General features: G+C 40.7%; 1 protein-coding gene across 4 annotated transcripts in view; it reads left to right on the forward strand.

The window, feature by feature from the left end:
- Fut10 (fucosyltransferase 10) overlaps nt 1–13,897 on the forward strand; it is a 101,348-nt gene that overhangs the window by 24,476 nt on the left and 62,975 nt on the right. For all 4 annotated transcript variants that reach the window (XM_070016209.1, XM_070016208.1, XM_070016207.1 and 1 more), the window contains exon 3: nt 42–330. In XM_070016209.1, coding sequence (XP_069872310.1) covers nt 42–330 — 289 coding nt within the window. The remainder of the gene's footprint in view (nt 1–41; nt 331–13,897) is intronic.

Genomic DNA, 13,897 nt, shown 5'->3' on the forward strand with positions numbered 1-13,897 from the left:
AGACAAATCATTGGACTGATAATACCTGTCTTCACATTTAGGTGGTGGTTGAGCTGGGAAAATTTGAAAGGAAGAAGTTAAAAACTTTTCAAGATGAACATAAAACTTTGGAAGAAGAATTTAAACATCTTGATCCAGTCGTTAAGAAAGAAGCACTGAGCACGGATGAGAAGAACACATGGGAAGTCAAGAGCTACCCCATCATACTCTGGTGGTCCCCCCTGACTGGGGAGACTGGAAGGCTTGGCCAGTGTGGGGCAGATAACTGTTTCTTCACCATCAACCGCACCTACCAGCATCATCCCATGACCAAAGCTTTCCTCTTCTATGGTAAGTAGGGCTTTTGCCTTTCTTCTTTTGTTCCTTCCTCAGTGCTAAGCTAGGGCCTGAGCACTTGGCAAAAACCCAAGTCAAGCTAGACAACATAAGTTTGGTTGGCTGGGTCACTTGGTCTTTCTGAAGAGCAAGCTATATTGTGTTTTCTTAGTTAGGTATTGAGCCTGCTGACTTTACACAAGCAGTTGAGTCTTACTTACACTGCTGGCATCCATTCAGAATGGCACTTGGGATAGAGGCAGGAGGTTATTATTGTGACAGATGCTTAATTGGCCATAAGTCAAGCCTGGTGTTCTTTACTTTGATGTCAGATTAATCTGAAGTAAAAATAACAAGATTGTTCAGCATCAGCTTCCATGATGAAGTGGCCATTTATCAATTTTGAGTCCGAACTCAGGGCCTATCACTTGAACCACATCTTCAGCCTTTTTTGTGTGAGTTTATCTTTGAGATAATGTCTGGCCTCAGAGTGTGATCCTCCTTTTACCTGCTCCTGAGTAGCTGAGATTGTAGAAGTGTTTTATTTTATTAATTTTAATTGTTATCATAAAGGTGCTGTGCAGAGTGGTTGTAGTTATGTAAGTCAGGGAATGAGTACATTTCCTTATGGACTGTGTCACTCCTTCCTTCACTCCCCATCCAACAAATTGTATAGCTCATTTTCCACAGAGTGTCAAGTGAGCATTGACTTAATTTTCAGATAATAGTCTTACTTTTATCCACATTACACTTTTTATATTCACATTGATTTTGTTCCTTGATACTCCTCTCTCTTACGTCCCAACATAGCTGGGATTACAGGTATGTACTACCCTAAGTTCTTTTTAAAAAAATTTACCTCATAATTAAAAATTATTTTATTTGTTATTAGCATATATTAGCATACAAGAGAATTTCATTGTATGTCTTTATATGCATACAGTGTACTCTGATCAGATTCTTTCACTCTTTTTCACTCTCCTTCCTCCCTTAAGACAATTTCAACAGGTTTCATTGTTGTATTTTCATACTTGTATATAAAATACTTCTACTATATTCATCCTTCTTCACCCTCTTCATTCACCTTCCCCTCCATACCCATCATACTCCAGCAGAATCTGTTCTGTGCTGAACTCAGGTCCTTAACACTCTTGCCTAGCATTTTTGCCAAAGAGATACTGTTTTACACTTCCACCACTTTTGACTTTTTGCTGGTTAATTGGAGATAAAAACCTCATGGACTTTGCCTGAACTAGTAATTGAATTGTAATTTGAACTGTAATCCTCATATTTCAGCCTCCTAAGTAGCTAAGTCGATGTCATTTTAATTTGCTTTTTGTACATGGCCAGGAGTTCTAAATATTTCTTCTTGCATTTATTGGTCATTTGTACTTCTTTGAGATTATATCTCAGTTCATTGGCCTTTATTTATTAATTGGGTTGTTGATTCTTTGGGAGCTTAGTTTTTACTGCTCTCTGTATATTTTGTTATTAATCCCTTGTCAGTTATGCATCTGGCATACACACACACACACACACACACACACACACACACACACACACACACACACACACACACACACACACACACACACACACACTTTTTTTTTTTGTCCATTGTGGGGCTTGAACTCTGGGCCTGAGCACTGTCCCTGAGCTCGTCTCTTCAGCTCAAGGTGAGTGCTCTACCACTTGAGCTATAGCACCATAGCACCACTTCTTGTTTTTTGGTGGTTTATTGGAAATAAGAGTCTCCTGGACTTTCCTGCCTGGGCTGGCTTTGAACCGCAATCCTCAGATCTCAGCCTCCTGAGTAGCTAGGATGATGGATGTGAGCCATTGGCTGGCAAAGATTTTGTTTCATTCTGTAGGCCCTCTTCAGTCTACTGATTACTTCCTTTGCTGTGAAGAAGTTTTTTAGTTTGATGTGATCACATTGGTCAGTCCTTGCTGGGCTAGTGGAGTTCTATTCAGGAAGTCAGTTGCCTATGCGTATATCTTCCAATGTTTTCAAACTTCCAGGTCTTCTGTTAACGTTTTGATCCATTTTGAATGGATTTTAGTACAGAACAAGAGACAGGGGATCTAGTTTCAGTCTTTTACATGTAGATCTCCAGTTTTCCCAGCACTCTTTATGAAGAGGCTATCTTTTTCTCCAACATATATTTATGGCATCTTTATAAAAAATGAGCTGCCTATAGCTATGTGAGCTTATTCTGGATCTTCTGTTCCATTGGTCTGTGTAGCTATCTTTGTGCCACTACCAAGCTGTTTTTTTTACCCGATAGTTGAAAGTCAGGTATTGTGATAGTGTAGATTTTTAATTTTATTATTGTATTTTATTTTATTAGTATAGATACTTTTGCTCAGGATTATTTCAGCTATTCAAGACCTTTTGTACTTCCATATTCATTTTAGAATTTCTTTTTCTTTTTGCTGGTCCTGGGGCTTGAAATCTGGGGCTGGGTGCTATCCCTGAGCTCCTTTTGTTCAAGGCTAGAGCTCTACCACTTGAGCCACAGTGTCATGTCTGGCCTTTTCTGTGATTAATTGGAGATAAGAGTCTCAAGCACTTTCCTGACCTGGCTGACATTGAATTCTGATCCTCAGATATTCAGTCTCCTGTATAGCTAGGAATACAGGTGTTAGCCACTGGCACCCAGTTTTGGATTTACTTTTCTACCTCTGTGAAGAATGTCATTGTAATTTTGATGGAGATTGTACTGAATATGTAGACTGCTTTTGGCAGTGTAGTCATTTTTATAGTATTGGTTTTGCCAGTCCATGAGCATGGGGTTTCTTTCCATCTTCTACTGTCTTCTTCAGTTTCTGTCTTCAGTGATTTACACTTTTCCTTGTAGAGATTCTTCATTTCCTTAGTAAAATGTATTCCTAGGTACTTTTTATTTTATTTTAGTGTTAGTACTGGGTACTGTCCCTTGGCTTTCTCACTCTACCACTTCAGGTACAGTGCCACTTCTAGTTTTTTGGTCATTGATTGGTGATAAGAGTGATGGATTTCCCTGCCCAGGCTGCCTTTGAGTCACAATCCTCCAACCTCAGTTTCTAGAGTAGCTAGGATTATAAGCATGAGCCACTGGTGCCTGGCTATTTATTTTGAGGCTATTGTGAATAGGATTGCTTTCCTGGTTTCTTTCCAAGTCTGTTCATTGTTGATATACATGGAAAAGCTATGTATATTGATTTTTGTCTATTGATTTTGTATCCTGGTATTTTACTTAGTCTTATCAGTTCATGAGGCTGATAATCTGTCACCAAGCCTAGGTAGGTGTAGAGGGTGAGCGTCCCTTACTAAAATGCTTGCCACTAGAAGTGTTTCATTCACATAATTACCATTCACAGCTTGGGTTGTTATAGTGATGCTAATTATTATTGTTTTGTTAGTATTATTTTTTTTCTTTTGAGTTGGTCAGATTTCCCAGCAATGATCCTTTCAGTTTTTTTTTTTTTTTTTTTTTTTTTTTGGGTCTAGTCGTGGGGCCTGAACTCTGGGCCTGGGCTCTGTCCCTCAGCTCTTCAGCTCAAGGCTAGCGCTCTACCACTTGAGCCACAGTGCCACTTCCAGCTTTTTTCTTTTTGCTTATGTGCTGCTGAGGAATCGAACCCAGGGCCTCATGCATGCAAGGCAAGTGCTCTATCACTGAGCCACCTTCCCAGCCCCGATCCTTTCAGTTTTTTACCTGGAGAGTAACATGAGGATGCTGAGGATGCTGACTTCTGGGAGTTGAATAGGAAACAACTAGTAACTCATCTTGATACCTACTCTGTAAACTGTCACTTATTTTCTTGTCCATCGTGGGGCTTGAACTCTGGGCCTGGGCGCTGTCCCTCAGCTGTTCAGCTCAAGGTGAGCACTCTACCACTTGAACCACAACACCACTTCCAGTTTTCTGGTGGTTAATTAGAGACAAGAGTCTCACGATTTCCTGCCTGGGCTGGCTTTGAACTGCAATCCTCAGATCTCAGCCTCCTGAGTAGCTAGGATTACAAGCGTGAGCCACCAGTGCCCAGCAATTCTTCTTTGTTTATTGTCTTATTTTTGGCCTTAATTAGATGTTGTTCCTTTGACACAAAGACCTTTTTTTCTTTCTCCTAAAATTAAATCCTCCAGGACTCTGTCAGGATAAGGAGAGGGATGATGTCACTCACCTACTGGGAAATAAAAAGTTTAGGTTTTCAGTTTTCTCTTATGCTGACTTTTTTTGGTCCTTTTAAAACATTATCTATTTAAAAATTATCTTTAAGTAGTTGTACAAAGAGGTTTCAATTCAGCATGTCAGTTTGTGAATACAATGCATCGTATTCAGTGTCTCTCCTTTTGTCATTCTCCCTTATCTCTCCCAACCCCACCAATCCCTCCACTTTACTGGTTATATTTTCACACACACACACACACACACACACACACACACACACACACACATTTAATATTATGATTACATTTGCCCACCCTTCCTCTTTTTTTTTTTTTTGATGCCAGTCCTGGGGCTTGAACTCAGGGCCTGGACAATGTACCTGAGCATTTTGCTCAAGGTTAGCACTCTATTACTTGAGCCATAGCTCCACTCCTGGCTTTGTTAGTAGATAAATAGAGACAAGAGTCTCATGGACTTTAATGCCCCATCTGGCTTTGAACCACTATCCTCATATCCCAGACTCCTGAGTAGATAGTATTATAGGTGTGGGCCACTGGTGCCTGGCCAAACAATCCTTTTTTGTTTGTTCCCATAGTCACCTTACTTTCAGGTGACTTCTAGGTAGACCAGGTTGCTCTTGGTCTCCCCCACTGTGAGTATTAGTGTCATCCTTTTTGAATTCTGTGAGGGCAGTAGATCTCATTCATTTACTTTCCATAATGGATTCAAACTTCAACAATTACCTTAGTGAATTGTCAGTCCACTACTTTTAACTCTGAACTTATGTTTCTTCATTATTTGGCAAGAGTCAAATAGGAACTGACTCTTGTAACTCTTAGAAAAGAGAAGAAAATGTACTCGAGCGGCCTTTGAGTGTGCATCTACAGCATGGACACCACACTACATGCATACCTGACACTGCACTATGGAAAGTCAGGAGGGTGCTATGGGGACTGTGGTGCCACTGTCTTTGGTGTAACAGTTGGATCTTAGCCACATCGTCTATATCAGCTACAATTATTACTATGAGGGAAAGGCTATCATATCATCTTATGTCTAACATGAAGCAGGCACATTCACAGTGGTCACCCAGGTGTCAGGGAACTTGGTGGCAGAGTGGAAAAATGAAAACATTGGTTCAGGGTTTGATCTTTATAATAACGGTTGTGCTGAGTCTTGTTGATCACTCATATAATATGGAGTGTGTGTCATTCTTTCAAGTTGGGTTGAATTACCTTCTTGGGAAAGTTTCTGCAAGTGATACTACAATGATAAAGAATTGACTTAAACTTCTTTGTCATCCCAATTCCTAAAGCTCAAGCGTTTATGAGAATCCTAGTTTTGCTGATCCCCAACCTACTTCATTGTGAAATTATAGGTTAACCACAAATGAATAAAAAAAATTAATTTCCTAGGGTGACCACCTTACTCATTCTCCACTGTTGAAGTGTCACAATCTGTCAGATGATGCCAGTTTGTCCATGGGAGAGGTGACATGAGGCACATGTTGTAGAGCTTTTGGAAGATGTACAGAATGAGCTAAGGATTTGAAAACAAAAGTAATTATAACACAGTGGTTTGATTCAGTTATGACGAATATACATGTAATAAGGAAATATTGGATAGAGAATCAAGATGGATGAGGATGGGTGGAGAAGACAAACATGTAGGGTAAGGAGTGGTAGGGGATGACATTCCAGTGTACATCTTCATAATAGCTACTAGCATTATGACACTAAGAAGCAGCATGGTGCATAGGAATTTTTGAAGTACACATATCTCCCATAAGAAACACTTGGAACTAGAGTGGTGACCTCTGACTAGTAAGAGGGAGGGAGGGTGGTACAAGACACTGCTATTTCCTGTCTACATCTGAAAAAGTATAGCATTTCACTTTCAAAGCTCTATAAATGTTTTATTTATTTATTTAATTTAATTTTTGTTAGTTGTGGGGCTTGAACTCTGGGCCTTGGCACTGTCCCTCAGCTCTTCAGCTCAAGGATAGTGCTCTACTACTTGAGCCACTTCCTGTTTTCTGGTGTTTATTGGAGATAAGAGTCTCATGGACTTTCCTGCCTGGGCTGGCTTTGAACTGCAGATCCTCAGATCTCAGCTTCCTTGAGTAGCTAGGATTACAGCTGTGAGCCACTGGTACCAGTTATCCGTTTTAATTATTAATTATTATATTGGTTTGGTGCTGGTCCTGGAGCTTGAACTTAGGGCCTGGGCTCTGTCCTTAAGCTTCTTTTGCTTGAGACTAGTGCTTTACTACTTGAGCCACAGCTCTATTTCTGACTTTTCTTTTTTGGTCAGTTGTGGGGCTTGAATTCTGGGCCTGGGCACTGTCCCTCAGCTCTTCAGCTCGAGGCAAGTGCTCTACCACTTGAGTACCACTTCCAGTTTTCTAATGGTTAATTGGCCATAAGAGTCTCATGGACTTTCTTGCATGGGCTGGCTTTGAACCATGATCCTCAGATCTCAGCCTCCTTAGTAGCTAGGATAACAGGTATGAGCCACTGGTGCCCGGCTTTGGTGGTTTATTGAAGATAAGAGTCTCATGGACTCTTCTCCCTGGGCTGGCTTCAAACTGAGATGCTTTTGAGTTATGTGCACCTGGCTTGTATTAATTTAATAGTATACACAAAGACCTAATTAACAAGAACATTTTGTCTCAGGAGAGAGTTAAGACCAAGAGTAATAGTGATTAATATATAATTTCTAGGCTTTTTTGTCTCATAAGATACATTTGAGAATGCCGGGCGCCGGTGGCTCACATCTGTAATCCTAGCTACTCAGGAGGCTGAGATCTGAGGATTGAGGTTCAAAGCCACCCCAGGCAGGAAAGTCCGTGAGACTTTTTTTTTTTTTTTTTTTTTTTTTTTTTGCCAGTCATGGGGCCTGAACTCTGGGCCTGGGCGCTGCCCCTCAGCTCTTCAGCTCAAGGTTAGTGCTCTACCACTTGAGCCACAGCACCACTTCTGGCTTTTTCTGCTTATGTGGTGCTGAGGAATCAAACCCAGGGCCTCATGCATGCAAGGCAAGCACTTTACCACTGAGCCACCTCCCCAGCCCTCCGTGAGACTTTTATCTCCAATAAACCACTAGAAAATCAGAAGAGGCGCTGTGACTCACAAGTGGTAGAGCGCTTGCCTTGAGCTGAAGAGTGCAGGGACAGCGCCCAAGCCCAGAGTTCAAGCCCTATGACCCACTGGAAAAAAAAAAAAAGATACATTTGAGAAAACATTAGGTTTTGTTTTGTGCTGATACTGAGGCTTGAACTCAGGGCTTCATGCTCTTGCTTATTAAATTTTCTCCTCTAGGCTGTCACTCTACCACTTGACCCACACTTTCACTTCCAGAGTTTTACAAGTTAATTTGAAATAAATCTCTTGGGCGGGGAGGATTGGGTTGGGGTGCGGGGCTTCGGGAGGATGGGAAGGGATGGGAAGGGGAAACAAAGGAGGAGGCTACAATGCTTGATAAGAAATGTACTCATTATCTTGCCCATGTAATTGTAACCCCTCTGTACAGTATTTTCACAATAAAAAAAGAAAAAAAATTACATTATTATTATTATAAAGGCATTATACAGATAGGTTACAATTGCATGAGTCAGATAATGAGGAGGATATTTCCTTTCATACAGTGTCTTTCCTTCCCTCATCCCAGCTTTCTCTGAACCTTGATCCTCACTCAGATCTAGCCTATTTTTTTTTTTTTTTTGTCTGTCATGAGGCCTGAACTCTGGGCCTGAGTGCTGTCCCTGAGCTCTTCAGCTCAAGGCTAGAGCCCTACCACTTAAGCCACAGCACCACTGCCAGCTTTTTCTGTTTATGTGGTGCTGAGGAATCTAACTCAGGGCCTCATGCATGCTAGGCAAGCACTCTATCACTGAGCCACCTTCCCATAGCCAGATCTAGCCTTCTGAGTAGTTAGGATTACAGGCTTGAGCTACCAGCACCTGGTAAAGAACAGTTACTTTTGTGAAGAAGTTAATATTTCTTATAGCTAAGATAGTTCTTTCCTTCCTTGACAGGATTGCTTTTTTTTTTTTTCAAATTTTTGTTTGGCTGCTGTGACTTGCACTCAGGGCCTTACCATTTTGCTGGCCTTTGGGCTCAAGGCTTACTCTCTACCACTTGAGCTACCCTTCACGTCTTGGTTTTTTGTGGTTAATTGATAAGAGTCTCATGGACTTTCTTTCCTGGGCTGGCTTTGAACTGTGATACTTATATCTCAAGAGATGGTAAGGGAAAAACAAAGGAGGAGGCAACAATGCCTGATAAGAAATGTACTCATTACCTTGTTCTTGTATCTGTAACCTCTTTGTACAGTATTTTCACAATAAAAAACATTAAAAAATCTCTATTTCAACAATTTGTTTTTTCCCTTCCCCTCCACAAATTATACCAACATCAAATACAGTGAAAGCAGGGGTTATACCATGGGGGAGGGACATACAAAGCAACAAAGAAATCATCTTATAAATATGTTAGAAACAATCGCATGAAAGAAAAACATTTGAATACTTATCTTGGGGTTCATTTCACCTAACATCAACTTGTCTGACCTTTTCTGCTTAAATAAGGATATAGGTGGACCCATTGCAACAATGAGATGTACAAGTCATTATGTTGAAAAATGAACTTTACAACTTTGGTGGGGGGGGAAGAGGTTTGGATGTGGCGGGGAGAAGGATGGGAAGGGATGGGAAGGGGAAACAAAGGAGGAGGCAACAATGCTTGATAAGAAATGTACTCATTATCTTGCTCATGTAATTGTAACCCCTCCGTACGGTATTTTCACAATAAAAAAAAAAAATAAAGACACTCAAGGGTGAAGCAATGCAACAGAGATACTCAAAAGGCACTATGTTGAAAATGAACTTTACAACTTGGAGGAGGAGGGGACTGGGAGTGGGAGGGAAAGTGGGAGAAAACAAGGGAATAACAATGTTTAACAATAAATGTACCCATTACTGACATTACTCTTTTTTTTTTTTTTTTTGTCAGTCATGGGGCGTATACTCTGGGCCTAGGCACTGTCCCTCAGCTCTTCAGCTCAAGGCTAGCGCTCTACCATCTGAGCTACAGCACCACGTCTGGCTTTTTCTGTTTATGTGGTGCTAAGGAATCGAACCCAGGGCCTTATGCACACAAGGCAAGCACTCTACCACTGAGCCACCTTCCCAGCCCCCACTGACATTACTCTTATAAGAAAATAAAGTTCAAAAAAAGAAAGAAAGAAAAACAACTGAAAACAGTACAATAAAAAAAATTCTGAACCTCATGAGAAGCTAGAATTACAGGTATGAGCCACCAATGCCTAGCTACTGATTACATTTTAATAGCACTTGATTGTCAACCTTTTCACTAAAAAAGAAAATAAAGAAATAATTGGAATCTTGCTAACTTTAACTTGATACAAGGGCGGAGGCTTTAGTGATCCTAGTGATGATCAGTTTGAAGGGTTGTTCAGTAAGGACTAGGGTGGTCTTAGCCTTGTTTCTTGCCTAGTCTTTCTCTTTTTAAGCCGTCTCTATCCGTGTAAAAACAGAATGGAAGAAAGAGCCAAAGTCTGACCCTATTTCTCATGTTACTTTTAAAACTTTCCAAGGAAGCAGAGAAAGTTCAAGTGCCAAAGTCAGGCAGGCACTTTCCTCCTGACTGGCATCAGGAGGCAGAGTACTGATTTCAAGACTGCAGCTTCAGTACTTTGGGCAGTGAAATACTGGCAGTGATCCAATTCTTAGCAGATTCTTAGATACCCAGAAATCCTAGGAACACAACCACAGCTTTAGCTGACATGTTTCTCTTTTTTCTTAAAAATTAAAAAACAAAGCCAGGTGCCTGTGGCTCATGCCTACAACCCTAGCTATTCAGGAGTCTTGAGAGCAGAGGTGCTTTTAAGCCAGCCCAGGCAAGAAAGTCCATCATATCCTTATCTCCCATTAAGTACCAAAAAAGCTGGAATTGGAGCTGTGGTTCAAGTGGTAGAGTGTTATCCTTGAGCAAAAAGGACATACACACACACACACACACACACACACACACACGCACACACACACACATGCACATGTACATGCACATGCACATGCACACAGAGCAGGGCTTGAGACATAGCTGAAGTAGTAAAATGCTATCTGAGAAAGCAAACTGAGTAAACATAAAGTCCTGAGTTCAGGTCTTGGTACTGGCAAAAATGTTATATTATGATTTATTTATTTTTGGTACCAATTTGGGACTTAATCTGAGGGCCTGAGCACTGTCCCTGAGGTTTTTTTTTTAATTGTGAGAATACCGTACAGAGGAGTTACAATTACATGGGCAAGATAACAAGTACATTTCTTATCAAGCATTGTTGCCTCCTCTTTGTTTCCCCTTCCCATCCCTTTCTATACTGTCCCTGAGTTTTTGTGCTCAAGGCTAGTGCTCTACCACTTGAGCCACAGCTCCACTTTTGGCTTTTTTGGTAGTTAATTGGAGATGAGTCTCATGAACTTTTTTGTCCAGGCTGGCTTCAAAACTCCATTCTCAGGTCCCACCCTCCTGAGTTTCTAGGATTACAGGCATGAACCATTGGCATGCAACAACCTGAGGGACTTTTTGATACATATATCAAAACCAAATAAATAAAATATGAATCAGGTCATAAAACCCCTGCCTAAAACTGTCTTTAGTATGTATCAAACTTCTTAGAGAGAGGTATGTATCTCAGTGGTAGAGACTTGTCTAGCGTGTACAAGGCTCTAGGTTTGGTCCTTTGGTATTGGAAATATTTAACTTCTCTGTGATGAAGCCCTGGGTGACAAGGCTCCTATTCAAATCTCACCCCATTTTCCTTTCCTCAGCTCACCCACCCCATCTTCACAGGACTGAGACCTGGGTTTGATCCCTAGCAATGAGAAAACAAAAGCAAGAACAAGTAAAAAATAGAGTGCTGCCTTGTAACACCAGAGAACCCTGGGAGCTGAATTAGACATTGGGTTGGACATAGCAGGGTGGGGAAGCAGATTGGGCTTTCCCTATATCATTCTACCCTCACTCTCTTCACATGCTGCCTTCTGTGGATTCTCTTCTCCTCTGTGGTTACCTACATTGCTTTGGTTAGGGACTAAGGCAAGATGGTACATAGGAGGATTCGATTGAAGAGACTGCAAAATAGCCTGCTGCAGGCTGTTTTTGAAATGGATTGCCAGTGGATGATTTTAAGTGCATTGTTTATGCTACAGGGAAATTTATCGAAAGTAAATGAGTTAGTTCAAATTTCTTCTGAAATGTTTGTTTAGAGATTTTGATTATCCTAATTATCATTCTGAAGATCTTTTTGTAGTTTTAAAAATGCAAATAGGGGGCTGGGAAGGTGGCTCAGTGGTAGAGCATTTGCCTGGCATGCATGAAGCCCTGGGTTCGATTCCTCAGCACCATATAAACAAGAAAAAAAAAAAAGCCCTGAGTGGGCACTGGGCCTCAAGTGGTAGAGCGCTAGCCTTGAACTGAAGAGCTGAGGGACAGTGCCCAGACCCAGAGTTCAAGCTCCACTACCAGCCCCCCACATTACTACAAATATATCCCAATTTAAGCATTTTGTTTTTTCCCTTCCCCTCCCCAAATTAGAAAAGTGTATATACAAGATGCGGGGTACCAGAATCAGAGTGAAAATAGGGTTATACCATGGGGGAGGAACATACCCCCCAAAAACAAAAAAAAATCACATAGTACAATATAAATATGTTAAAAACAACAGCAAGAAAGAGAAAACCATTTGTGTCCCTATCTTGGGGTTCATTTCCCTTAACATCATCTTATATAGTCATATGTTCATAGCTTTTGACCTTTCTGCTTGTCCTAGACATATACTATTTATTGCAAATAAGGGAAACCATGGGACCTATGTTTCTTTGGGCCTGGTTTACTTCACTTAATTTAATTTTTTCCAAGTCTTTCCATTTCCTAACAAATGGGGCGATACCGTTCTTTCTGGTGGAGGCACAGAATTCCATTATATGTATGTATGTATGTATATATATGTATATATACATACATATATACATATCACATTTTCTTGATCCATTCATCTACTGAGGGACATCTGGGTTGGGTCCATAGTCTTAGCTATGGTAAATAATGCTGCAATAAACATAGTTGCACTGATAGCTTTAGTATACCCTTGTTTGTGATCGTTTGGGTAAATGCCCCAAAGTGGGATTGCTGGGTCATAGGGGAGCTCTATGTGGAGTCTTTTGAGGAACCTCCATACTGCTTTCCAAAGTGGTTGAACAAGGTTACACTCCCACCAACAATGCAGTAAGGTTCCCTTTTGGTCATATCCCCTCCAGCATCTGTTGTCATGCCTGCTAATGTTTTATGACTTAATATAAACTCTTTAGTTTCATCATGGGAATTTGTAGTGGTATTCTTGGTTTATTACCTATTATTTATCAAACATGTCTCTGATTTGATAACAAAATATCTCATTGTAGCATTACGACTTTTCTATTTCTTTCTTTGTTTTTGGCTGTACTTGGATTTGAACATAGGCCTTCTTAGGCTTTCTTGATTTGTTTGTCAAGCTGGTGCTCTACCACTTGAGCCATGCCTCTAGCCTGGCTTTTTGCTAGTTATTTTGGGGATGGTGTTTCTTGGACTTTTCTGCCTGAGCTGGCTATGAGCCACAGTCCTCCAGATCTCAGCCTCCTTACTAGATAGAATTAGAGACATAAACCATCAGCACTTTGGACATTGTGTCTTTTAAAAAATAAACCCTCTTTAACACACAGCTTATTTCTATATTTCTAGTCAAACTTGTTAGCCCTTCCCTCATTTTTCTCCTGATGCTCTATCCTCCTTCCCCAAGTTGTACAGATCATTTCCAACATATTGTCTTGTGTATATCGCTGTTGCATTGGTTCCCCCTTGTCCTTTGTCTCACCATTCTGTTGTTCCCCTTCTCTTACCTAATTCAAATAAATGTATACACAGTATGAAGGTACTAAAATCAAATACAGTGACAATGGAATACATACTACAGGGGGAAGAACATACAAAAGATACAAAAAAAATCACATAGTTTATTAGAACAACAACAAAGAATACACCTCTTGTGTCCATATCTTGGAGTTCATTTGGCATCCAAGAATCTTTTGCATTGTAATTGGAAAAAAGTAACTGGCAGTATACATTTTGATATTTCCTAAAAAAGAATTCTGTAGTTAAGTTACTCTTGTAGCCATATGTGGACAATCAGTTTTCTTTCTTTTTTTTGGGTCTGGTCGTGGGGCCTGAACTCTGGGCCTGGACGCTGTCCCTCAGTTCTTCAGCTCAAGGCTAGTGCTCTACCACTTGAGCCACAGCGCCACTTCCGGCTTTTTTCTTATGTGGTGCTGAGGAATTGAACCCAGGGCCTCATGCATGCAAGGCAAGCGC

Source organism: Dipodomys merriami, unplaced genomic scaffold (assembly GCF_024711535.1).
Source record: "Dipodomys merriami isolate MVZ:Mamm:240054 unplaced genomic scaffold, mDipMer1.0.p SCAF_12, whole genome shotgun sequence".
Taxonomy (NCBI): Eukaryota; Metazoa; Chordata; class Mammalia; order Rodentia; family Heteromyidae; genus Dipodomys; species Dipodomys merriami.